Raw genomic sequence first — 27,851 nt, 5'->3', positions numbered from 1 at the left:
TTTATGAGAAGAATACATTTATTGGGGGAAAGAAAGCACCTGTCTAAGAGAGGGACAGGAGGGGGGCCTGAGCGGGTTGTCCCCCACAGCTAATCCTTTGAGACATGTTCCTGCTATCCCCCGCTGAAATCCTCCCAAGGCATTTTCACTCTGCTCCTCTATCCCAACACCACCCAAATGACCTACAAACTCAATCTCCAGGCCCTGTAGTCTTAGCAAAGCAGTGATTACATTATGTTGAAATTATGCTTTGTTCCTTGTACATACAAGTTTACTGGGATCATGAACATGCTTTGGGTCATCTTTGCCATCCTCAGAGTAGAGTGCAGTATCTGCATGTAATTTAATTGCCAACACCAACTGGATTTTGAACTTGTGAATTTCTTAAATACTTCACAGAATAGCATAACATTTTAAAAAATGCTTTCTATAAACCTTCTTTCACTGAACATAATGTAGTTTGGCTAGCAATTCATTCACATATTTTTCACATATAAATATATATAAAAAGTTATTTTGAGTTATCTTTATTCATTATATTCTCAAAGCAAAGAATTTGAATGTATCAGAAATGAAATACTTTTCTAATCTCCAGAGATTTAACCCTTCCATTTCCTCCCAGGGAGTGACTTCACTTCTCTGGATTACCTCCATTGTTTAATCCTCTGTGTTTTAAATAACATATTTTAACTGGCTATATTCTGTTAATTGTTTGAAATAGTAACAACCTTATATTAGTATCAGGGACACTGCTACAAGAAGTAATGCCAATGAGATTCTAATGAAAGAGCACTCTGTGGCTTTGTCTTCAATTAAGGCACAGAGGTTTTGGTCATGAATATATGATAATTTAAGTGGTGAAATGACCACAACTAAAATATGGAGACTCATCAAAGTGATAGATTAAGTCAAGGTAAAGTCTGAGAAACTTTTATATGTGCATGATCTCTTTTTGCCCATTCGGGGATCGAGTCCCTGCCCAAGCTCTCAGTTGAAAGTTTAAAAACTTTTTTTTTTGTCTTTTTGAGACAGGGTCTTCTTGTACAGCTTAGGCTGGCCTTGAGCTGACTTTGTAGCCCAGGATGGTCTCAAACTTGTACCAATACTCTTGCCTCAGTCTTCTGAGTGCTGGAATTACAGGTGTGTGCCCCCATGCCTGGATGAAAGTTTAAAACTTTCAACGTTCTACATAGTTTTGACTAGTGCTCAGCCAATCTTACTAAGCCTGGTAGTCTTGCCTCCTGAGGGCCAATTCCCAACATTACTGGGGCAAATGAAATGCTTCATTATTGACAGCATACATCTCCTATGCCCCATTTTCCACACTGCACCATTTCAAAATAAAAACCCTTTGAAAAGAAAAACTGATGCTACAGCTTGTGAACACACAAGTCAAGATGAAGATAAACTCTAGATAACCACAGTGTCTCGGCAGTGGGAAAAAAGCCAGTCTTTTAGTAGATGGTATAAGTAAATGTTTAGTACATTCAGTGTTGAAATTAATTGGGTACTGGTGCCAAAGACAAAACTCAAGTCAGACAAAAAGTATCTCATAAAGTTAGGTTGCAGGGTGAAAACTGGGGCAGAGGAGACATATGCCTAAGAATTTTTTATTTGCATGCCTGTTGTTTTCATTATTAAAACAATTATAATTTTAAAGTATTATCTAATCTTTACTTACTTGTTAAATTCAATCTTAAATGGTTGAAAAAATAAAGATTATATTAACTTATATTTTTAGGCCCAGCAATTTACTTTCAGGTAGATGAGAGCTAATGGATTTTCCAAAACATTTGAAAGGTCTGGAGAAGCTTGGAGGCATCCACGGTAGTGCCTAAGTTATTAACCATCTAGCTTGTTGAGGTTTCTATTCAATGTGCTTCTGTTCATCACGTGTAGTTAATTGTGACAAAAGTCCTAAGAGCCCCATAAAGTTATTATAATATTCATATGATGTATGAGCCCAGAAAAGTTAAGTAACTTGCTCAAGGCCACACAATAAAAGCTTGAAGCAGGTTATTGTTTCTACTGGTTTATTTTTTTTTTAGTTATTATGCTTTGCTGCCTGTGGTGGGTTGCCCACTGGTGGTCAGCTTGTTACACCCAGCTTAACTGAACTAGTATCATGCTGGGAGTAGGAAGCCCCCCCTGCCCGAGGGCTCTAGCCAGCAGGATAAGAGGCAGAACTGGAGAGCCAGTGGAAGTTCTTAGGGAAGCTGTGGAAGAAGCTGTTGGATGCTGCTGGTTCTCTTGGTCTATTCACTGAGAATGGCTGCAATTCATTTTGGGGAGCTCTGGTCCTCACCTTGAGTGTTGTTTCCTGACTCCAAAGGGTAAGATGATACACAGTTCAGTCTCCTGGAGAAGCTCATCGTGTTGGTTTTCCTGACGGGAGCTTGGCTGTTCCCATCCAAGGAGCTCAATGTCTCACTGTTGCTGAGGATGGTTGGGGTATTTTTTGGAGAGCTCTGGTCCTTACCTTCAGTATTGCTCCCTGGCTCCAGTTCAGATCCCTCAGCCTGCTAGCACAGATCCTTCTTCCTACTGGCATAGACTTTCTAGATTCCAGCCTTGTCCTTTGGGCTTTCCCAGAGTAGATCCATAAAACAGGCTTATAAGGCATTGTTGTGGGCTCTAGGCCTCCAGGTGCAGTTGTGGGAGACATTGTTATGGGCTCTGGGTCTTCAGCTGGACTTCTGCAGCACATTATCATGGAATCCAGGTCCTCAGCTGGATTCTTCAGTCTTTAGTGTGTGGACAGATTTCTTGCGTTCTTTGTATATGATTCTTTGGTCAATTTATTACAACATAATCTTATAAAATGTGTCCTGCATTGTATCGTTCCCCTTGCAACACCCCAAACTATGACGCAGATTCAGTCACTCTTCAGATCCTTAATGACTATCTAATATTACTAAATGATTCAAATATCTCTGGAACAGAATTCAGTCTCCTCAGCTCATGTATGTATTTATTTTGATTTCGTACATTATCTTTTGCTTCTGACTTAGAGCCATCTATAACATCACTACCAGAATTACTTCTGAGCCCTGTAGCTGTAGTAATCTCAATCTCTTGGTCTCTAAATGTGAAACAACCCCATGTCACATATAATGTAATTTAGAATGTTGGTCATGGCATAAACCATAGTCTTACTGCTGCTATCAGCCTGTCATGCCATGTAGGGGCCAATTCTCAGAAGAGTTGCACCTACACTGCTTCCTTCTTTCTGTGCAGTGTCTGAAATCTACTGTTTGGTTTAGAAATAAGTTCATTCCCTGCCTTCCACAAAGACTACGTGGGTAGATATCTTCAAACAATTCTGTAGGATGCCTGGTTTGCATTTCTTTTAGCCAATCTTATCTATGGTTTACTATTTTTCATGTATCTAGTTTTCTCCTTGTACTTAGATTGCCTGAATTAATTATTTTATCCTGTGATGAGACATTTATTTTTATCAATTGTTTCTAAATCTTTCTGGACAACGATGAGATATGAATTCATACATATGAAAAAACTTCATTCGATGCCAAGCTTGAAAGCAGTTTCCACATGACGTCTTTTAAAATCCCCATCTGTCCAAAATATTTGCCTGATCTTTTATGCTCTGGTGACTCTCAAAATCTTTGTAGTATCCAGTTCTGAGGCCTGGACTTTCAGCTCGGCATGAATGCACCTAGTTCTGATTCAACCGTGAGCAGGCTAAGACTCCCCTTTAAGTCCCTTCATGTTTGCATGATGTCTTTTCCATAATGTGGTTTCTGATGATAAATCCATAGTCATTTAAAGTATTGTTTGCAATAAGCAATATGTCAGTGTACTCAGGTTGCTTTCAAGAATTTTTTCTTTGTCTTTAGTTTTCACCAATTTGATTTTGATGAGTCTGGGAATGGATTACATTGAGCTCATCCTCTCTGGATTTTACTGAGCATTAAGAACCCATAGATTTATGTTTTGCCAAATCAGGAAGTTTTCAGCCATTATTTCTTCAAATATTGATTTCTAAAACACAGTTTTCCCCCTTCCCTCTAAAACGCTCATGTCATGTACGTGCTTAACACTTCATGTATTGTCTTATAGATCACTTATTCTGTTCTTTTCTTTTTGCCTTGTACTTTTGGTTCTTCAGATTCAAAAGAAAGGTTCAGCTAATTCATGTTCTCTGTTATTTGCCCTTATATCTTTCATCATTTATTCATGCATTCTAGTACTGAGATTAAACCTTGGGCTTCCACACTGAGCTACATCCCCAATCCTTTTTGTAAGACACAGGTTTTCTGTGTTGCTAAATTCCTCAGCCTAGGCTTGAACTTCCAACCCTCCTGTTTCATCCACAGACAGCAGTAGAATTCCAGGCAAGGGCCATGACTCACATCACTTATTCTACTCTTGAGCCCTTCCAGTTATTATATATATAATTTTAGTATAGGGTCTACAGGGTCTCACTATGTAGATTGGAGTTGTACTGATCCTCCTGTTTTCAGCCTCCCAGGATCTGGGACTACAGGTGGACGCTGTCACTCCCAGTCCTAATCGCTGTCTCAATTTGCTCAGGGAGTGGGACCAGCACAACACACCAGGAGTTGAACCCCGGCCACTGCGTCTGCCTAAGCAGGCGCTTTAATCTGCTGAGCTATTCAGCTAGCCCTAATTATAATATTTTTACCATTTCATATTAAAATGTCTAAATATCTATTATTTCTTGCCTAACATGTTTGTTTCTTTTTATTTCATGAGCATCTGTTAAAATCTTTGCTTGTTAATTTCTGTTGTTATAGCATTACAGGGCTTGTACCATTGTCCGTCTTTTCTCATTAGCATTGTTGAGATTTATTTCATGGTGTTTCATATACTGAGAAACTTTGTATTATATAATAAGTATCTTAAATATCATGTTAAAAATAAAACTGATTGTAGTTTAATTCCTTTAGGGAATAGTGATGCACTCTGCTCATTGTTATTTTAGCAAGTGACTGACCAAGTTCAGGTCACAAGTACCATTTGTCTTCTTAGAGTTGTGATTGCAATTTCTGGTCATTTTAAGCCTTTTACAATATTACTTAAATTTTTCCTACATGCGAAAGATCCAGAGGCCCATCTGGAGATCTGGTGCTGGTTTAAACTCTACTTCTGAAACTGATCACTGTGCTACTCCAGATCCGCTCCCACTCCAAGTGGACAAGAGAAAATTAAGACTCGCCATGTTCATGCACCAATTCCCCATGAGGAGTGTCCTAGTTACATAATGCAATCATTTACTGAGACAAAACCAAAAGATCCAACCATATTTATTCAGTTCTGGGCTAAACTTAGGCTTGACGGAACAGCTTGCTTGACTCCCCTCCTTGTTATGACCTCTGACTTCTATGTTTCCAAGGCCTAGGTCATTGCTTCTCAGGCTCCAAATCCAAGGCTTTAGGGTCCCTCTTCTTCATGGATTTTCTGAAATAACAATTTGGCCAGGACTCTGTGGTGAGGGGAAACAAAGAAAAAAAACAGCGACAGGGTTTGCTCTCGCATTCCTGAGTCGACAGTGTCACTACTGAAGGGTTCTCTCTTCCATGGAAGCTCTGAGTATCTTCTGCAACCACATAATTACCAGGCATCTGGGATGGGAGAGGTCCAGGTGGGGCTGCAGGGAGGGAAGTCAGGTTAGCTTTCCAGCCTGCTTTCTTTGATTAGAAAAGACTTCTTTCCTGCTCCTGAACCACAAAGGTAGGATTTCCTTGAAACTTTTGGTCCATAACTGCTATGTAATTCTAGTACAAATAAAGGTGTTGGTTTTGAAATACAAGCCAGGAGTCACAAGATTAAGAAAAAAATCAGGAAATGCATCAGTGATTCAGTGACACTTCGTGTTCTGAGCTTCTTCCCAAATCATTGATTTTTTTCAGCGTTCTCAGCTAATTGCTCCATGTAAAATGTGGAGAGATTTTAGTTGCGATTTTGGGGGGAGACAGTGAAATGTACTTCCTGCCTCCAGCATGGCATTGGGACCATGCTCCCCACTGCTTTGGCTTTTATTACTGCAGCTGTTACGAGAGCGCTCTGAGTTCCCTCCAGCAGGTCAGCATGCTGACAGCCACCAGCACCCATCTGCTGACTTGGAGATCTCACAATATACATTTCCACTTCCTTATCTCCTCCAGAAACACCGAGGAAGGCAAGTAAATGGCTTGCATCTTGAATCTTCAAATTTTATTCACTTTAAGAAAGCTTCATTAATTCTTTCTCATGCCTATGTCCCACATCCTGGCAAGTGGAGACAGTGTCGACCTCCTTTGTAGCGTGACCTTTTAGATGTTTCTCCACATCAGCAGTGAGGTGAATGAGCTCATGGGATCCTTTTCTTTTCTGGTTATTTTTCAGGCAGAGACATTTTATGGTCATAGCGATGTAGTAGCCAGTGAGTACAGGAGACTTAAAGACTGTGCAAGTGAGGTTAGGTGGTGTCCAAGGTCCTTACACAGTCCTGTGACTGTGACCTTTCCTGACCTGTAGTTCTACTTTTAATCTTGTCATCAGTCCATTGAGTTTGTTTGCCTAAGAATAAAAAGTTCAGAGGAGGAAATGCCATGTTTCCAAAGCTTCCTAAAATGTCTGAGGATGATGAAAGGAGCGCAGTTGTGAAGTGGGTAGCCAATCCAGAGAGACACTACAGGCACTCAGTGTAGCTAGCATTCTAACCTTAAACCCACCAAGGACATTTGCGCTTCCAAAGCAAAGTAAGTTATTTTAAGCGGGAATTGCTTCAATAGCCTTTGAAAGTCCCATTCAAAGTTCAGCACCATGAAAACCTTTCTAATTAGGAATATCATTTCTGTGAGCATATCATGTAATTATAGAAAATACAGTGGTATCTATTAATTTCTCCACACCACTTATGTGCTTATATCTCTCTTGATTGTTAGGTAAAGATAATAGACATGCTAAAGTTGACTCAAAAATATAACTGTTTCCTCCTTCCATGAAGCTATGAAAGCAGAAGAATGAACAGGGAAATATTTATGGGTGAATGGGGCAATTTTGAGAAATAGGATAATAGGATTCACATTTTCTTATGGAGAAGCTACTTATACCTACTGTCTAAGTTAATTTGTCACAGACGGAGGTCTAAAAATAAATGAGAAGTTGTATAGTTTTGCCATTCTCTGATTGTAGACTCTTGGCCATTTTTATCAAACTTTATTTATTAGCTGTTTAAAACACAGCCTCGGTTGAACTATTTTAAATTTTATTTTGAGCCAGATTTGCAATGGAAATAACCAGCTTTTCTTGCACCTGTGCAGAAATTAAATGTAGTCATGAGTTGAAAATATTTTGAATTCATTAAAGTAATATTTAAAGCAATTTCTGTAAGGAAACCAGGGGAAGACTGCTTAAGAAAGATCCCATGTCCCGATGGGCAGAACGCAGGAAGACATGCCAGAGTTCAAGACCTTGTCTTCTGTTATACGAACGATTTCTTGATTCCAAAGTGTTACATAATCATCTTGAAATTGTTTCCTTACGCTTAAAACAAGTTGCTGCAAATCACTGAGGCATGTTGAAGGCGTGTTGAAAATTACTTTATATAATTAGCACCAGAAAGAAAACATTGGTTATGTTATGGTGTATATTAATTATGATTATATTTTGTTTACCTGAACTTTTCTTCATTTTTTTATAATTTAGACTACCTGCCTCACAACCCTGAATTACACAGAAACAGATTTAAACCCATGAGGCCTTTTGATGGAGCAAAATGTGGGCACTGTTTTAAGATTTGGACCAAGAGTTGCACAGTGTTAAGAAGTTGCTATTCTTATTTTCTCATTTTTACAGATCAGCTCAGCTTGGAAAAGAGCAGTATTTGATGATGCTACATAGCTTCTTTAATAATCATTTAAATCTAAAAAGAAAATTGGGCTAAGATGTATCCAGAATAGAATAATGCTAAGAAAATTATCTGCCAATTTACTTAACTTAAATCTTCTAAGAAATTGCATTAAAATGGTAAACGTTTAAATACTATGAAGGAACACTTAAAGCAACAGGTCAGTTTCCTAGTAACTAGTCTTCTTTCTAATATTTGATAAGAATATTATTTTTTAATTAGAAGTGAGGCAGCTATTGTAACTGAACGTTTGCTGACTTGGTGACAGGTCATTTTTGAAGAGTCTTAACATGCTCTGATGGCTTAGCTTAGAAATGGAGAGAAAACATCCAACAAGGGAATGTGTACATTATTAGTCAAGAAAGAAAAAGAGTAAGCCAGAAATTATCAATAGCAGAAAGCTTAGAAGGGAGGTGCGGATAATGAATATTTCGGTGTGTCTCAGAACTATGGTACCTAATATTTAAACATAGAATAATGAAAACCCTTTAAGCAATGAAGCACTAAAGTTTGTTACTTAATGCCCCTAAATCTTGATACGTTGTGGAATAGAAAATTAATTCGCAGTCTTCAAACATCTTCATACACATCTGAACAAGCAGACTGCTGTTCATCCCTGGGTACCGTATCTGTGTTTTAATGTATGAGAATTGCTAATGCCCCCAAAGCAGTTAAACAAACCATAAAGCAAAAGCATCCTTATACCTAGCTCTTAACTGGAAATGTTTTTGCATAAATTTACATGTCTAAGCATTAATATTTTTTTCAAAGACTGACTCCATAGATTTCTTTGGGCATTATTTTGTGTGTTCCTTGTTACTTATGCATTAATTAGCTTTGTTTACTTGTACATAATTTTTTTCTAATTTCACAACAGTTGTTATTTTTGTAATTTGACAATGCAATTTACTGCATGTGTGCTTTCTGGCCCCCAAACAAGAAAGTTAAGGTGTAAACCACCAATCTCTTCACTTCAGATTGTTAAAGAAAAGATTGGTTGTAACTAATTTCCAATTAATTTGCAGTGGTTACAGGAGAACAAAACAATTGCACCTACTAATTAAAATTTAAACTCTTCCAAAGTGTCATATTCAGGTGTCTCTGAAATAGATAATTTCCATTTTGGTTCATTTCAGGATCGGTAGAAACTAGGAGTTTGACAGCTCTATTAATTTAAAGTCTCAGTGATACCTATTAGTACAAAACGTGAAAAAAAAATACCATTAATCATTTATTTTAATTTTGCAGCTCTGTCATTTTCTCAGTATGTTTTAAAATTATGATGATACTATAATGTGCACAAATCGGCCTGGAAGAAGGGGAAGCGGATCGCACTACTTAGGAAAGACACTGAAGTACATTATTAGGGCTTAATTAATGCCAAACTGATTAAATTTGATTGCATTCTGCACAAAAAATATTTGAAGGATATTTTCTTGCCATATTGCGTTTTTAAAGTTATCCCAAATGTTATATTTATAATTAGACTTACCTTTTTATGGTTCTTCACTTTAATACATTCCACTCAGATAAATAATCCCGAATTAGTCTTTGATTCTTAATTTTGAAGTAATCATTAGTTTCAATTTTGAAAAATTTCATTTGGCTAATAATAGTAATAATAAGCTATATTCATAGTCTTTGGTAAAAACACCAAACCAAAGTAAAGAAAATGTCCAGAAACACATAAGAACAAAAATTAAATGAGAAATGTTGCCAAGTATGTGACACATTATGCATTTATATTGATGTGATCCCAGACTGTAAATATACCACACAGGATCAATTACATCTAATAATTGTAAGCTTTTAAGTTATTAGCTTTCATGACAGCCTGTGTTCACATGCAGTGTAAAGCTGAACAGTTTCCTCTAAAAGGGGAGAGTTAGGAGTAGTTCCTGGCTGGTGGGCAGCAAAGGAGCTCACAGGTCTGATTGCCCTCAGCAGTTAGAGACCCGAGCTCCTGAGGACTGGGGCTGCTGGGGCAGCATGGCTGTGCCCTGGTGCTGGCCTCGTGTGCCTTCCTGGCACACTAAACTTGTACACTAAACTTGGGAAACAAGGCTAAAGGTTGTGCCAGCTTTTTTATTAAAGGCAACTACAAGTGTCGATACAAGTTTTAAAGAGTACATCTTCTTTATCTACTAATAAAGAACTACCACAGTGTTTTTTTTAAGGAGCTTACCCATTTCAAATGAAAATGTGTTTTTTTATTAATTTTATTGAGAAACAAATAGCAATGAGACAGTTTCAAAACAGGTTAGTAGGACAGTTACAGTAATTAATACATTTCATATTGTTGTCTTCATAGTAGTTATTCATAATATAAGATGCAGATATGATGTGCTGTCCAAACATTATTAGTACTAATCTTTCTTCCCACTGAATTAAGAGAAAGTACCTGTATATTTGTCCTAATTATTTTGTATATACAGATATAAATAAATAAATAAATAAATAAAAATTCAGTTTCTTTCACAGTTTTTAATCTAGCCTCAACTTATTTTCCATTTTGACTAGAGCTGATAGCTGACAATATTTAATTTCATGAAAATATTTTATATAACTCATTTTTATATATCTTACGTATTCCAGTGCCTACATATGAATTTTACTATGAATATGGCTTTGGATACTTTGTATAAAGAAAAAATAAATAAAATTAAAAAACAAAACTATGAACTTAAAACTCTTGATAAATTGAATAGAATTTAGTAATTTATTATTATTATTTCCTTAACTATTATGGACACAGTTGTACACATTTATTTGAGCAGACTTTAAAAATCGAAGAAAATCTTATATATTGCATCTGCACTGTGTCATCCTCATGACCATTCTATGGGTGAACAGAATGGATATTGTTAAATATGCTGTTTAAATTAATAAATAAAAAGTGCTAAGAAAATTCAGCTGAATGAATGTCAGAGACTCCTTTACACTCTATATTTCTTTAGCGAGTGTTTATTGATAAAGCATTATATTAGCATCGATATGGGGCCCTGCCGAGGTGCTAGCCTCTTGTCCTAGGGGGTTACAGGAAACGAATATGAAGTCACATGAGACGTGGTCTCTGCATTCAGCGCAGGCTCTCATTGCTCAAATAGTCCTCCCCACACATCGTGCACGTGGCACGAGGTTATGAATGAATACTTCGTGGTACTACGCTACCGTGAGAGCAGGAGAGCGTTCAAGAGCAGGATCGGGTCTGTCAGAGGAGATTCAGGGAGGCTTGCAAAGTGTCTCATAATGGCCCCAAGGACTAAAAACAGAGCAGGAAAGTAAAGCCCTAAGGAGCAAGGGATGTCCTTGGACAGAAAACAGCACAATGTGGACATCACCGTGGCATACAGGAACTAAACAAAAAGACACCACACACGTGCAATAGAAAGTGAAGCAGGCAGTTCGGCAGGAATCAGAGCATCAGGGCCTCGATGCTCACAGGTGAGATGTTTCCCTTAAGTGTGAAGTTATTTGGAAATAAAAAAAAAAGAGTTAGCAAGAGAGTGAGAGAGCTGAGATGTGGTAGGAAGACCATTCCTCGCAGGCTAGGTTGGAGGAGAGGCAAAGGCCACTCAGGGCACATTGGAGTTCAGAAGATGGTACTAGGAAAAACGTTGCAACACACTGAATGTATTTGAGGGAGAAAACTGATGAAATTTAGTAACATCTTAGTTATAGTAGGCAAGGAGAAGATAGTCAACCATGACCAAACGGTGGAACAATTCTTTGAGATGGGAGAATCTAAAATACTAGTAGGTTGGTTTCTCTGCTTCAGTACTAAGCCTTGCTACATTAACAATGTCTTAGGCGCCTTGTTGAAAGTGTCACTTATCATGACATGCAATGGAATTTTTATGGATCAGAAGCCAAAACTGGCCCCCATTTGGATTACCTTAAAATACTCTAGCATTGGGAATAAAGTCTTTAAGATTGGTGCTATCACGCTCCACAGTCAAAAAGATATAACTGAGTCTGTGAAACGTTTTCCCTCCATTTACAAATGAAAAAGTACTTTCTGGTGGCTAATAAAGCCCCTCTCTTGATGTTTGAATAATCTCTCCATTGGACAGAAATGGAATCTGGCGAGTGATAGGGATGCTGCCAGGTATTTCCAAGGGCAGACAGATGGCAAAAATGTGCAATTCCCCAGGGTCACCCAAGTAACTCAGTCTTTTCCGTCTCCCAGAAAGGGGCTTAGTGAAATGTTTTTCACCTAGCTAGTACATAATTATACTAAAAAAATAATAGATAACATTCACTATGCGTGTGTGTGCATTTGATACTGGCAACGGTCCTGCAAAGTTGGGTTTACCATTACATTGCTTTTTCAAATTGAGGCTGAGGCGAAAAACATGGCCAGTGGCTTTGGTGGGAATCAGACCCTTCATTGTGTCCCAGTTCTGTGTCCTTCCCTCTTTGTTAGAGGACAGAGATCATAAGGGAATTGTATAAGAAACAATCACTAAAAATATAAAACTCAAGGTAAATATTACTTTGATTATCATCAGGAAAATATGGTGTTGTTTTGTTTTGCTCTATTGTTTTTTTATTTGCATGTGCCCAAGGATTTGATGATGCCACCTGAAAAGACAGTGACTGTGATCAAATTGTGGGTATCATTTCTTAGTAAATACACAATATTAAGTATTCATTTGAAATATCTTTGACCTCTGCTGGCAACCATCCTAGAGACATAAAAAATATTTTGCAATGGAGAACAAAATGAATACCATAAAGATTTCAAATCCAGGTAAAACCGTTTCTCCCCTTGTATGGCCAAATAGTTTTTATTTCTTTCAGGAAAATGTTTTCTCTTTGCTATACATATTTAAAATTCCTGTGAATTTTAAATTCATCAGCAATGCTAACTCTCCAACCTCCTCCTTTTAAAAAATGATATTTTATTTTAAACCTTCACAATAATTTTTCTGAATGTCATGTTGAATAAAAGATATTAACACTAAACTTGGAAATTACTATCATTCCAGAAATAATAGTTAGAATCATAAAGAAGCTGAAAAGGGATTTTTAGAAAACTGTGGTTTTGTGGCTTCATTTTTTTGCGGGGGAGCCGGTGGAGGTTTGCTTCTTTTTTTTTTTTTTTTTTTTTTGGTAGTTATGGACCTCAAAAATTTAACAAGTATTTTATCCCATTGTCATATGTCCCCACTCTACACTTGAATTAAAAGGTTTGCATTATCAAAAGAACACAATCTTATTTCAAAATCAAGCTAGGTAACTTTTATTTTCAGATGAGATTTTATTGGTACATTTTAGATATATATAAATTATTACATTCATCATAGAGAATTTATACTTGTACATCATATAACTTGTTTTTCTTCTTACTACCCGGCCCTCCTGTCAACCTCTCCTCCCATCCTTATTTACAAAGCTTTGTTTCTATGTTTTCTTATTTTTTTAAATTTTCCCTTCTTTCCATTCCCCTTCCCCCCTCTTTCCTCCTCCCCATTTGAACATTTTCTTCCTGTTTAACAATATCTATCATACATTTTGGTCTTTCTTGACACTTTTGGATTCTCACACCAGAGAAACATTTTAATGTTCCAAATAACTGCTAATTTAAGCTCTCCTTGCAGATATTTTGTGACATTTATTTTGTCCTCCAAAAATGCCCTTCATTTTTAAGATAGTTTAACAAATCTAGTGATAATAAACCGTTAAAGGGATCAAGTAAGATGAGAAATATTTGGCTAGAGTTGGGGAGATAGCTTGGTGGTCTAAGCACCTACCTGGCAAGTACAAGGACCTAGGGATTTTTTTATTTGTTTGATTTTTTGTATTTTAGGGAAGTGTCTATAGGGTGTGCAGAGTCTGACTACTAGAGCAGACTCAGTGATCTGCCTGTTTACAGACTCACAAGCGTTGAGACTACAGGTGTGCCCCATGAGGCCCAATCTCAATTGTCTTCTCAGCGCACCCCAGGGGCAGGTCCAGCAAGGCAGGCCTGGGGATCGAACCCTCAGCCCCTGTGCCTGCTTGGAGGCACTTTAATCTGCTGAGCTATTTGGCTGGCTCAAGGACCCAGGTTGGATCCCTCGTACTGCATGCCATGTTGGCCTGGAGCCCCAGGCGTGCTGTGCTTGCTGGCCACCGAAACAGCGCATGGTGGCTCATGCCTATAATTCCAGCACTGCAGAGCCTTAGACAGAAGGGCCACTAAGGGTCCGAGCTGCATATAACCAATAAACCCAAACCATTGGAGTCATCGTAGAATCTGTCCCTTTGCTAACACCCCCCATTCCAGTGCACCACCAAGTCGTACAGATTGTGGGTGCCTCCTCAATGTCTCTCATGTATGCCTCCACTTTAATCTTCAGCATCACACCACTAATCTGCATTCACTTCTTTTGTTGGATTCCTGTATTCATTTTATCTCATCTTCCTCTGCCCTGGCATGCACTTCTCATCTATACCTCTGTGACCAAAACTCATACTTAATTATGTCACGGTCCTTCCACCAGGACATAAATGGTGTTTTGAGTGTTCTTATTGCATCCTGTCGATATCTGTGAAGTACAACAAATACCACATTTTTATTATTGCAGATTTGTCATTGTCACTAGCCTATAAACTCAAGTTTTAAAGGATAAGTCTATTCACCTTGGAATCCCAGCAATGAACTAAAGTAAGCTAGTACCTAGAAGATTAACAATAGAGATAAATAAATAAATTTAAGATTTTTATCTCCATTACTATTAGCTCTCAATCATTTCTTGGTACTGAGAACAAAAAAGAAAACACTGCACAGTCAATCTTCCTGGCCTTGGCTCTTAGGAAGAGAAATAAAATGGCATACAGATCAGGTTTCCCAAGGGTAATCGTGTATGCCTGTCACCTGGGATTCATGTTACAAAAGAGAATCTGTGGAGTCTCCATCTCTACTATAACGTCAGCACCCTGTCTCTGAACCCTACTTGGAGAATTAAGACAATGAAGTTCTATAGAAACATCAGCATAGATAATTTATTTCAAATAATGGAACATTTATATGGAAAAATGTATGTGCATTGTGAAAAGTAGAGTTGCACAGTCAAAAAAAAGCAATAGACATACTCTATTCCAACATCACAGTTACCTAGTTTTGCCCCTTAGATAAACCAAAACTGTCTTCTCATAGTTTATACCATCTCTGTAAATAGTGTTCCTTACTATATTTTTGCTATGCTGTACTTTTTTATACTTTACCTAATTTGGGCTATAGAAAGCTAGATTTCATCTACATCCATAACGCCCTGCACATGCCCAATCTCATCGGATCTTAGAAGCTAAGGAGGGTCTAGCCTATTAGTAATTGAAAGGGAGAGTGCTAGTTTTATTTTAAACACTCTAATATTATTTAATTATCTTACTAATAATTAACATTTACTGAGTGCATGTCATGTGCCAGATTACATTCAAAGCATTTCATGTAAATCGATTCTTTTAGTCCTTACAAGAACCTCATGAGACACTATATTAAAATCTTTGCTGTATTGATGAGGGAAATGAATCACTTACCCAAATTTCCCAGATAGGAAATGGTGGACTCAAGAAATTATTATGCTGTTCTGATTCAGAGAACTTTTTTTTTTTTTTTTTTTTGGAGTCAGGGATTGAACTCAGGCCCTTGAACTTACCAGGCAAGCGCTTATTCCACTGAGCCATCTCCCCAGCCCCAGAGAACTTTTTTTTAAATTTCTTTTTTTAAAAAAGATTTATTTATTTAGTGCAGGGTCTTGCTAAGCAGCTCAAATTCATACTGATCCTCCTGCCTCAGCCTCCCCAGGTCTGGGATTACAGGCGCTCACCACCACACCAGGTTTCAGTGGCTGGCATGGCACAGGGCCCCCTTGCAGCATATGGTACCACATCAAACCCACATTCTTGCACTTGCCAGGCAGGCACATAGACCACTAAACCATCACCCTGGTCTCTCAAAGAATAATTTTTGACCATTTAATTTAAATCAATGAAATATATGTAATAATTGAGACTAGAAAAATGCCATCAACTACAGAACCAGTACCGACCCACAATTTAATTTTCTTTCCATAAACTTTGTATAATTTTATTCTTCCTGCCCTTTGCAAAGTCATCCTTATATAAATTCTTGTTTTCCTTAAAATTTTCCCCCATGCAGAGATTGGTCAATTACTCAAACTCTTTTTTGGTACAGAAGCCCCCCCTGTAGATTATCCCCCAAATCTGCAAATCTGAAATCCTGGATCTCAGTTTGGTCCTCTAGTTTTCAAAATTTCTTTCTGAGCTGATTCATTTGTTTCACTAGAGAATATCCACAAATGTTTTAAAAGATACAGAAGAGGCAAACTCTAGAACCTATGGTGACTAACCATGTCTTCAGTCTATCCTTGCATTTAGTCATTACTTTGACTGGATATAGATTGCTTAGATAAAATTAACTTTAACTCTAGGGTTTCAGTGTGGTTTTTCCATTGTGTCCCAGAAGTTGAGTGTTATAGATGCCTGGTGTCTCGTTGAATTTTATTTTTCTGTGAGTGACCTGCTTTTCCTCTGTGAGGACATTTAGAATCATCTCTGTAAATTTTAAACTAGGCGAAGCAGGCATAGATATTTGTTATTGAGAAAAAGAGTTGGTTAGACAGAACAAAATGTAGCACAGAGGAGCAGAGCCGGAAATTAGCGAAGAAAGCCTGGAACATCTGAGAGTCAACCGCAAACCCAGCTCTTGCACTTACTAACAGGTGGGATACAGACTACAGACCTGGGGGTTTTTGGTTTCTAACATGAAATAAGAATGTTGACAGCATGAATATTGACCTACCATGAATGCCTAGTGGGAAGAAATTAGATATTATAAAAATCATTAAAAAATATTTTGATAGCTGGTGTGTTAGGCAGCTTTCTGTCATGTGACAAAATAACTGAGACAATCAACTTACAAGGAGGACATGTCTATTTTGTCCAAAGTTTGCACAGTTTCCAGGACACATTTCCTTGGCATTGTGCTTTGGTTCTGTGGTGGTCTCTTGTGCCAGTGCAGAAGCACTTGATGGGAGAAAATGGCTGTCCGTATCATGGCGACCAAGACATACAAAGAGAGACGGAATGGCTCTCGCCACACCTCGTGCAGGTTCTGCCACCGCACAGGCACACTGTAGACTGGCAACCAAGCTTTGCCCAGATGGGGGTCACTCCGGTTTTAAACCATAGCAGTAAAGAGGACTCCTTAAAAGGAGTAAGTTTATGCATTTCTAATTTTATCAAAATGATTTGCCTAGCCTTTAAATAAATAGGCATGGAAGAGTGCTGGGCAGGGTGTTCAGAGGGCATGAGGAAGAGAAACGCTACTTTTCATGGCAAAGAGGGGTGAGAACGCATAATATTGGGAAATACAGAAGGTAGAGAACTACTGGTGAGCTAGACCAAATACTGCTGGAAAACAGCAACCAAGAATGCTCTCTTCGCTACTGCTTTACTCAAGCTGAAGAGTGTTTTGATAAAGAGCATTGGTATATAAGGTGAACAAACCATTTTACATGTTATGAGATATAAATCACCTCTGCTTTCCCTTTGTGAAACCATACTTTAATTTTGTACTTTTCAGCAAATTTCTATGTGATTGGCTGGTTAGTGAGGTCAACCAACCCAAAAAGGTGGATAAGGAATGTGTGTAAGGCATTTGGGATAAAAGCTTGATACATAACAAGGCCCAAATGTTTCTTGCTTTTTTTGTTCATTTGTTTGAAAATGTCTTTAAATTGAAAAGCAACAATTGCATGTGTTCATACCAACATTTTTTCTTTCTTTCTTTTTGAATTTTTATTCATTTTAATGAGAAAAAAGATAACATAGCAACGAAACAGTTTCAAAAGAGGTTAGTAAGACAGTTGTAATGATTAATACATTGCATATTGTTATCTTCATAGTAGTTATTCAGAGGACAAGAAGCAGACATGATATCTGGTCTAACCAATATTAGCACAAACCTTTCTTCTCATTGAACTAAGAGAAAGCACCTATATATCTATCTTAACTAATATATATATTCCCTACAAAACTGTCCTATATTTATATCCCCTTTTCGTTTTGTTTTGCAGGGGTGGGTGTTCCATTGTTCTCACTGCTGTTAGAGTAGCTGTATTTGGAAAAGACTTTAAAGGACCTTTGCATACTTGACGCCAGTCCAAATACCGCAGGTGCTTGAATTCAGCAAAATAACCCAATATGGTCCAATAGTCCATAATAGTAGTGAGTTGTCAGCACAACTGGCAATTGTCCAAAGTTGTTGACTTGAGCCTTTTACAGCTCAGCATGTTAATATGGCTTTACTTTTATACCTTGTGGTTATACTTTTCTGCTGGATGTTAAGACATGCCAATATTCTTAACATTACAATTGTGAATTAATTAAATCTTAAAAATGGAGTAAAAGCAAACTATGCCTCCTTTCCTATTGAATAATTGTACAACTGACAGTAAACTAATTCTTTAATCTTCATAATTTTAAATATGGCTGATCTCAGTTTGAAATAGGAATACAGAGAAAAAAACTCATGGGCTAGTGAAGCTGCCTTTTCCTTTGTCAGAGTTACTTTCCAAAAATTAATGAAATCTATTGAAAAGTTTCTGGGATTATGATAGTTGGTACAGTAGTGAGAAAAATGGTAGTTATGAAGGCATTTATTATTATATTCAGCTATGAGAATAAAGTGTATGGACCTGCAGTGTGTTCGACTTTGAAACCTGATACTAGCTCTGATTCTCCTTAGGTTAAATCAAATGGAGCTCGGTTTGTTTCTGCTAAGGTTGACACAAGTTGTACTGTGGCTAGGGGTCAGGTAGGTGGGATTAGTCAAATTTGGGGGGGTGGTTATGAAAGCTGGGACTGTGAATGGCCCATTCAGAAGAAGGATGGAGAGGAGAGTAACGGCGAGGATGGCTTCGTATGAAATAGTTTGGGTTACTGCTCATAATGCTCCGAATAGTGTATATTTAGAATTAGGTGCTCATCTGGATCATAGGATAGAATATATACATCAGGGCTTGAGGTGGCAAGAATCAATAAAGCCCCTAAGTTTGTATTAATAAGAGGGTATGCTATTGGAATGGGAATACACAAGGACAGTGCGAGTGTTAGGGCAAGTGGTGGGGCAATAGCAAATAATAGGATTGATTATGTTCAGGGGCATAATGGTGCTTTAATAAATAATGTGAATGCATCTGCTGTTGGACGTAAAATTTCATAGGGTCCTACGAGTTTGGGTCTTTTGTGTAATTGTATGCATCTGAAGTTTTCCTTTTATTAGGGTTAGAAATGCTATGTCTAAGAAGATTGGGATAATTAGAAGAAAATTAATTACATACATAAGTGTTAAGGAGAGGAGTCAAACATCTGGGAGTAAAGTTTCAAGTTCTATGCAATTACAGGGCTCTGCCACCTTAACATGAACTAGAATGTGTGAGTAGAATGCAAAGCTTGAGCCCATCCTACTTATAACAATATATTTCTTGCATTTTAAAAGCAGTGGTCCTCTCACCTCAGGCAATGATTCTACCTTCACACTGGTTGAGGACATCCCAGGAGATAATGTATCGCGAGAGTCTAGACCCATGACAGAGAACATGGGAATGTTAGTTTCCTTCACTTAATCTCCCCTGCTCAAATGGATAATGTAGCCAATTGTTTCTCATTTCCATAAACAATGCTAAAAAAGAATGTGCACTTAAGTTGTTATGTAAATAAAGTTAGAATTTTTTTTAAGTTGGGTACTTGTGGTCACTGGAAAGATTAAACAAGTGAGAAGATGGGTTCTGGATAATTTAAAAAAAAAAAAAAAGTTCTTAGGGGCCAGGGAGATGGCTCAATAGGATAAGCGCTTGACAGGCAAATGCAAGGATCTGAGTTCAATCCCCGGTTCCGCCAAAATAAATAAATAAATAAAAAATAAATAAATAAAAGTTCTTGTTATACACCTTTAAAACTGAAAACTGTGCATTAGAAAACTGCATTTGGAAACTTCAAAATGGATCGTTATCACTTAAATTATGGGCACTGCTGCATCAAGAGCTCTGAATAGGCCAGCGGGCTCTTTTTGAAGGAGGAGTATGTGATTCCTTTAAAGATGTCCACGATAAAGACAGTCATGAGCAAACAATTCCTACACCTAAAAAAATTACACAAAAGTTAAACAAAATCTCAAAGGTAACTATTATGCAATGCTTTGGCTATGGATTTTTGTCATAAATTGACACTCATTTTATGCACATGAATATAAAATTTTCCTTCCAATTACCTAATTATCTAACAAATTATCCGATTTTCCAAAACATACTAAAACCATTGTACATGCTAAAGGATTCAGCTCTGTAACTGTGAATCAGAAATCTGTCATATTTTTATGCTGCTGCATTTAAATCTAAGATTCTTGTGTAAGTAATATATGATAACTTTTCCCTCAAGTACTCATTTAATAATGACATTGTTTGGCAAAATGATTCATGTTCATTTTCAACCCTTAAAAGTGTGGTACATTTCCTCTCAGCCTTTTACTTAAGCATGTAGGACAGTACTGAATGAGTGCCTTTAGTTTCTTTTTCCTATTAGACCATAATTTGGAGGGGGCAGAAATTGTGTGCTGTGTGTTCATTCTAAATTCCTGGACTGTACGTGAAGTATGATAGGGGCTGAATGAAGGTTATGGAATGATTAAATGGTGAGCGACACTGTATTAGATCCTTTCCTGAGCTAGTATTTAGAAGAATTTGAAAATCAAGGACTTAAAATTCAGGGTAGTCAAAAACTGAATTATTGAGAGAGAAAATCTAGTAGAGACCATTTTCACCCCACATAGATAGGTGCACCTTGGTATCTTAACTGTCTGGCTATCAACTCCCCCGTTCACAAAATAACAGAAATAAAATAAAGTCAGATATCTGGAGAGTTCGGCTGGCTCAGCCTAGTGACCTTTTACAAGTACAAGTTATTGTTATAGTGAAAGAAAAACACTGAATCCCTCCAGTATAATCTGACTCCACAGACTTAAATAGAGTTGTCCATTTTTAAAAGGTGCTTTACATATTCCGTCTTTCTAGACTCTGAAACAAATTTCCATTTCCCAAAATCCCTGATGCTGATTTTAATGATTTTGTCCACGTGACAAACATTTTTTGTTTCATTGCTATTAGTGAATGACAAGTGAAGGATATTCGTTTCAAATTGAAAATGTCAGGTATGCACTTCAAGAGCTATATTTTTTGCAGCTCTTAATGAGGCGGTGTTTCTTTCTGAAAGAAGCGCTCATCTCTGTGCGGATGCTGTGCGGGTGACAACTGATATTTAATAAGCGATGGTTCTAGTATTAGTCGCAGTTCACCAAAGAAAATGTCTCATATTGCTTTTGAAAAACTCTTAGCATCACTAGCCTAAAGGCAAGATGTGACCTTTTTATTACATAATGAGAATCATTTATTATCTTACAATGTATCTTAAAGTCACAGACAAAATGCCACTTTGATAATTGCTTTCAATTAGCTTTGAGCATAGCATATATTCATAAAATGTCTTCTCTAATTTAGAGATGAATTAGAGAAAATTGCAGACATAATCTACTTTAAGGTTGTCTCATTTAAGGTGATTCGTAGTTTTATATCAAAGAAATCAAAACGAGTAGCTTCAACACAGTCTCTCCAAGTGTTTTAAGGAGGCTTTTCAATATTTGATTGTATTCTATTACCAATTAATTAACAAATTAGAAAGCTAGTTCATCATTTATGACCTTTTAAGCGTGTTAACTTCTGACTTGCACTCTTGATGATTGTTTTAAAATTAAGCCTTGCAGTTCGTGTGGAAAGAGAGAAACAATCTGATTATCAAGATTAAAAAAGGCTTGCCTGATACTACGCACACCTTAATGTTGGGCCATAACCGGAACCTTAAACCCTGTAATGCACACCTTGTCCTGCTTTCAATAAATAAAACATAACTAATAATCAAGAAATTAGACTGGCTAATGATGTAGCCTAAATAGTTTGGAGATCCTATAGCACTGCAAGGGAAGCTAGAGATAACAAGATATTTAAAACATGACTTCAACTCAATTGTATTTTTGTTAAGATCCTTAGCACTTGAATACTATTTATATGCTTAGCTTTATCTTTCTGAGAAAGGTTTTTAAAATAGTGAAACTCTGAAACTGTATCATATTCATGTGTTCTTCAGTAACTCACAAAATATTACTACTCCTAACAAAGATCCTCAGAAACTGCTTTAGAGCTGGAGATCATTCTTTCTCTCTTTGCCTTTCTCCTAGATAAAAATTACGCACAAGAACCAAGCGCCGATGCTGATGGGCCCTCCTCCGAAAACTGGGTTATTCTGCTCCCTGGTCAAAAGAACAAGAACCCGAAGCAAAGAATAACCCTCCTCGTTGTGTTCTTAGAAATCTGATTAGCGTAATTGGGCCATAGAACACTTGTGCTGGAAATCTTGGAACCATTTTAAGCCTCTTGCTCATGTAAAGTCATGGAATTGGTTTAACAGTTTTTGTTACTGAGCTAATGCAAAACTCAGCTATTAGAAAACATATTGTCTCAGTTTTTATAGGCAGTTTGCATGAAGAAAGCAAAAGTTTACATGAAGTGATATTGCATATTTTTGTTGCATGCATTCCCATAGATTTTTATGTCTCCCACTCACACCATACCCAGTACCCATTTACCAAACTGAACCTGTGAAGCCTGAAACAGGAAGTGCCACAGGAAGCGTAAGTCTCAGTGTGATTCCAATTATCAATAAGCACTAATCAGTAAGGCTGCAGCGATCGTGATTGCAGACGGCTGTACTCTTCCCTTTTAGATCTCGTGACTCAACAATCCTTGATCTTTGTTTCAGGGATAAACTTTTAACTCAAAGATTTTATTAAGTAGTTGTCTATGACACATTGCATAAATAGTTTTTCTCCAACCTCTAGATTCTTCTGAGGAGAAATTTAAATGCCAGGTAGAAGACTGTTTTGTGCTGAAACCCAGAAAATGGTCTTTATTTTGTTGAGGCTGATTTTTAATTCCTCAAAAAAGAGAGTGAGAATATGTTCCTTGGCAGTAAAGTGTGGTACAAGATAAGCCTTATTTCTATCTGCAGGAGAATCTAGAAGAAAACACACATCACACAATTAACCAAATAGATGTTTTAAGCTATGTGCCTACTTAATGTGTTTCCCACCAAAGATTCAGAAAAAGATGCTGGAGAGAAATGGGTTAATGTATAATTAATTAGCATTGTGGAGAGGTTTTGTGGATTTCATGATTATTTCATTGTACGACAACTAAAATGCTGGAAGACGTTCACCTATTTTTTATGATTCTCACCTTTCACAGACAATGGTTCATACAGTACAATCCAAGTTCAATAGCTGATTTCTCGGTTATTTGGTCCTCCATAAGTTGACGTGGCTATAATTTTTAATGTATCAGTTCACGGTACTTAGGAAAGTAAATGGTTGTATCAGTTTTCTTCTAATACAAATTGCTACTAGCAGTAATTTGGAGTTTCTTAGGGAAATCATGCATGAAATTGCCCGACCACTCAGCTACTCCACTCCCATCTCTAGGACATTTTGAACATTTATTTGAAAACATGGGCGGAATGGAGTAGATGACTGCTTAAAGTGTTTATGGCATGGTTGGAATCTCTGATCATATAAAGAAACCATGGAATTGCTATTTCTCCTAATGTATCATCAAGCCTGTGTATAAAATGAAATGCTTCTGAGAAGTGTTGGTTCTGTTTGTTCATATTTACCTGCATCTTATCATTGCATGTTTTATGTTTTCAAACATGCCATCAGGAAAACAAGTGCTTGAAATGCATGATTTATTAGTTTTTCTCTCCACTCTGCATTAAAGTGCCAATGATTTATCAGTTCTATTTTTCTATTGATTCATTCATCTTTGAATAACAAATAGCATTTAGTGTTTCTGTTGAATGCAATTTTGTGCATGGATTTATGGATTTCAAGTGAAATTGCTATAATTTTAGTTCCTTGGTTTGAAAACTCAACTGAATGCTGTTATATAAAATAGCTACTCTCAAGCAATGTTCCGTAATAGAAGATCATGTATAAAGCATATTCTTTCAGTGTTCCAGGAATATTGGATGGTAAATATCAATCAACAATAAGTTTAATTGCTTTAAAAATGAAAGCTTTTGAATAATATTAAGCATACATAATTTAGCATACCCAGGAGATTATGATTACAATTGCAAATTTAATACAGCAATCACTTGGTGTAGTATAGTAACAATAAATAAAAAGTTGTTATTTGGCAGAACTCTAATCTACACCAAAAGAACTCACAAAACAGTAACAAGTGCATTACTGACATAACATTACATAACAGACATTGACTTTGTGTATCTATGGTTACAAGTGATAAATGTTTTCACATGAATTGACAAAACCTTCCACACCAGGCAGGCACGCTTTGTGTCAAAAACGTATTTTGCAGCCACCAATTATTTTGCATTCAATACAACCTACAATTACTTCTTGGCTACCGTTAACAATACGTAGTTTGAAGGCAGGCAGTTTGTGAATCATTTTAACAGTCTGTGTACCGGAAAGCACGTGGACAGAAGGTGAGACAAAAAAAAATTAACCAAACCGCCTGCACCATTTCAATAATGAGATGAGTAGTTATGCAGCCTCACTTCCTTGTGGCTGTGCGACTATAATTAAGGTTAATAGTAGATGCTCACATTCTCAATCATGTGCATTCATTGGTACCACTAATAAATGTTCAAATGTGAAGCAAATTTGACTTTTCCCAGCTCATTTTCTAAAGATACTGACACACTTGCCCTTCAAGTGTACTACTCCTGGGGTTTGGAAAGTAGTTCTTAAAAAGCTACTTTGATGGTTTTGAAATCATAGAAGATATTCTTTCCTTTTTTATGACAGTTTCATGCGAAGAATATATATTTTAAGGAAATTTCTAAATGGAAAGTTCTATGGCATATTAAAATACTGAATAATGAATGTTAGCTTTATAAAATGGAAACTTTTCTTGTATGTGTGTAGGTGAGTGTTTAAGTTGTAAAAGTGACCTCTTTTAAATATGCTAGACATAGTGATATAAAGTTTTAAGTGGATGAAGCCCTTAAGCATAAATTAACACTGGACCAACTTAGGGGGTCGGAGAAAAGGGGCAAAAAGCTTCGCACTCTGCTAAACACTGCCATGTCCTGCTTGTGCGTAGAAGTTCTGTGAAAATAATCCTAGATCCCCACACTGTTAAGACATAGGAATGGAGATCCCTATATAAACCCCCAGATTTTAAAATCATAACTGTTTTTCCCACTTTGATGTCTATATAACGCATATTTAATGTAAGAAGTGCCAGTTAATGTTCTGTGGTAGAAAGAAATACCTTGCAAGAAATGGAAAGGTAACATTGTAAAACAGTTTTTATTTTTGAACAAATTATATTGTGATAGCAGAATCAAACAGAACACTCGGCTGTTGCCGCAGTGTGCTACGGGAAGAAGTGAAGACCGTGAGAACTAATAAAACACATATATGTTTCCACATTTTGTTCTGCTTTCCTTTTTCGAGGGATGGGGAGAAAGTATAAAAATAAGATGTTTGGAATCTGAAATTGTGTGCTGCTTAAAGGAGGCAAGAATTTTAGGTTGTTCCTTTTCGTGTTTGTGTTCATCTTTTTACTGTTAATCATATAATGGAAACGAACTTTTTGTAGCACATGACCCCAAAGAATTGTTGAATATATACCTTACATTTTACATTAAAAGGTATAGCCCTTGTAACAAATGTACAGCCTCAGCTAGAAATTTAAGAAGAGACATTAATAAAAACCTGCACAAGAACTTTTACTAGGGGAAGGCAGACATCACCCCTTAAAACATTCACTTAAATTTTATTCTGTTTAAAGTTGGTGGAAACTCACATTCGAAAGTTTCTATATATTATTATTGCATTTAACTCATAGGGTTCATTTAATTACAGTATCCTAATCTTTTTAAGATATATGCAGTATCCTGCTTTTTGAAATAAAAGTGTTAACTACTCAATATTGTATAATTTTTTATTGCTCTTGGGGCCAGGATACCTCTGGAATGAACTGCTCTGCGGATCAATAGTTAGCTTACTTCAACGAATACCCACTGGGGATTCTGGGCCAATCATTCCATTCTGAATCATTGCTACCAGAAACATTCAACCTTTAGTATCGTGTGTCCTCAGTTGCTGCTGCAAACATTAATATGACAATGTCATAGACTGCAAGATAACCAGCCAATTAGATAATGGAGATGTGGGGAATTGAGTCCAATTCTTGGAATGAAATTGATGTCTAATTTTAATTTATGCAACCATCTTTCACAAATATCTCTTGTGCCCCAAGTAAAATATATTTTTCAAAGGTATGCATCAATTAAAAAAAGAACTTTAAAGGACATAATCTCTTCTACTTTATATTTACTCAAAGAGGTAAATGTGTCATTTAATGTATCCCATGACTGGAAAAGGTAAAATGTGTGACATATTCAAAGGAGGAAAGGATGATTTTGGGGGAACAAGTCAAGAGGCATCTAGAAAAGAAGTAAATCTGCCAACAGCTTTTGAAAAGTTTAGAATTTTAGATGGTGAAAGAGGTGTAGATAGGGAAATTCAGATATTAATGTGAGAGTCCAGGGAACTCAGGTCCCGGACACATCCCTGATGTACCTCATGCAGTCCTTGGGGCTTTGTAACAGGAGCTGTTGGACTGTGCTTCCACCATAAGTTAGTAGAAAAACAAGCAGCATGAGAAAAGGGAGAGAAAAAGAGCGGGAAGTAGGGAAACTGGTAAGTAAGGATCAAAAGAGAAGAAAATGAAGCCAAGTCACCAAATTAGGATTATTGGAAGTAAAAATTAATTCCACACATGAAATTGATAAACATAAATTAATAATACCTCAGTATTCTGATTTATAAAGCTTCAAGTCAGGATCTGTATTCCCAGGAAGTCAGTTATTTGATCTTTTAACAGCAGGGCCAAAAACACATGCTATAGGAAAGACATCTTATTAAGTGGAACTGGGAAAATTAATGTTCATATGCAAAAGCCTGAGTCTAGACCCATATTGTGCACCATTATGGGTTGTGTCTCCTTGTTCCCCCAAAGTCTCATGCAGTCATGGGGTGGACTTCTACAGTTTGTGATTCATTCATGATCCAGGGCTGGGATTGTAAGTGCTGCTGGGATTATGGGTATAAATGCTGGGATTATGGGTATAAAGCTTTATGTGTGTGTGTGACACTGCCCCGTGGCAGATAAGCTGAAAACCATAGGAGGAAGGGAGAGAAGTTCACTAGCTGCCTCCACCAATTCTCTTCCCTTTCCCTTTGCTTTTTGCTGTTTTTCTGCCACCATGAATGGTTGCCCTCTGTCATGTTCCACTCTGCCTTAGAACCAGCCAAGTATGGACTGAAACTTCTACAAATTATGAGCTAAATAAATCTCTCCTTCCTAAATTTTGTGTGTCTGATATTTTGTCTCAGCAACAAGACAAAAGTAACTGAGACACTGACCATGTACTAAATTAAAATCAAAATGTATCAGAGATCTAAAGGTTGAGTCAGAACCACTGAATCTGTTGGAAGATAAAATAAATAGATTCTTGGGCCAGTGAGATAGCTCAGCAGACTAAGTACCTGCTTTGGCAAGCTCAGGGACCACAGTTCAATTCTCAGCCCCTCATGCTGCTCCAGCCCCACCCCCAAGGTGTGCTGAGCCTGTGGCCGACTCTGGATGTGGTGGCGCATGCCTGTGGTTGCAGTGTGGGGAGCCTTAAAACAGGAGGATCAGTACCAGCCCAAGCTGCATAGTGAGACCCTGTACAAAATATATAAAAATAAAAAACTAGTAAATGAATAAATAAAGTTCTTGAAGACATAGGTGCAGGCAAGGACTTCTTTCTGGGTAGAACT

General features: G+C 37.2%; 1 protein-coding gene across 2 annotated transcripts in view; it reads left to right on the top strand.

The window, feature by feature from the left end:
* Dgkb (diacylglycerol kinase beta) overlaps positions 1 to 22,855 on the top strand; it is a 705,005-nt gene extending 682,150 nt beyond the window's left edge. For both annotated transcript variants that reach the window (XM_023709934.1, XM_023709933.1), the window contains one exon: positions 22,173 to 22,855. In XM_023709934.1, the coding sequence (XP_023565702.1) occupies positions 22,173 to 22,280 (108 nt within the window). In that variant the 3' untranslated portion in view covers positions 22,281 to 22,855. The remainder of the gene's footprint in view (positions 1 to 22,172) is intronic.
* Positions 22,856 to 27,851: the final 4,996 nt, after the last annotated feature.

The sequence above is a fragment of the Octodon degus genome, unplaced genomic scaffold, assembly GCF_000260255.1.
Source record: "Octodon degus isolate 3935 unplaced genomic scaffold, OctDeg1.0 scaffold00015, whole genome shotgun sequence".
Taxonomy (NCBI): Eukaryota; Metazoa; Chordata; class Mammalia; order Rodentia; family Octodontidae; genus Octodon; species Octodon degus.
The sequence above is the reverse complement of the archived record's forward strand: the minus strand, read 5'-3'. Positions and strand labels throughout refer to the sequence as shown.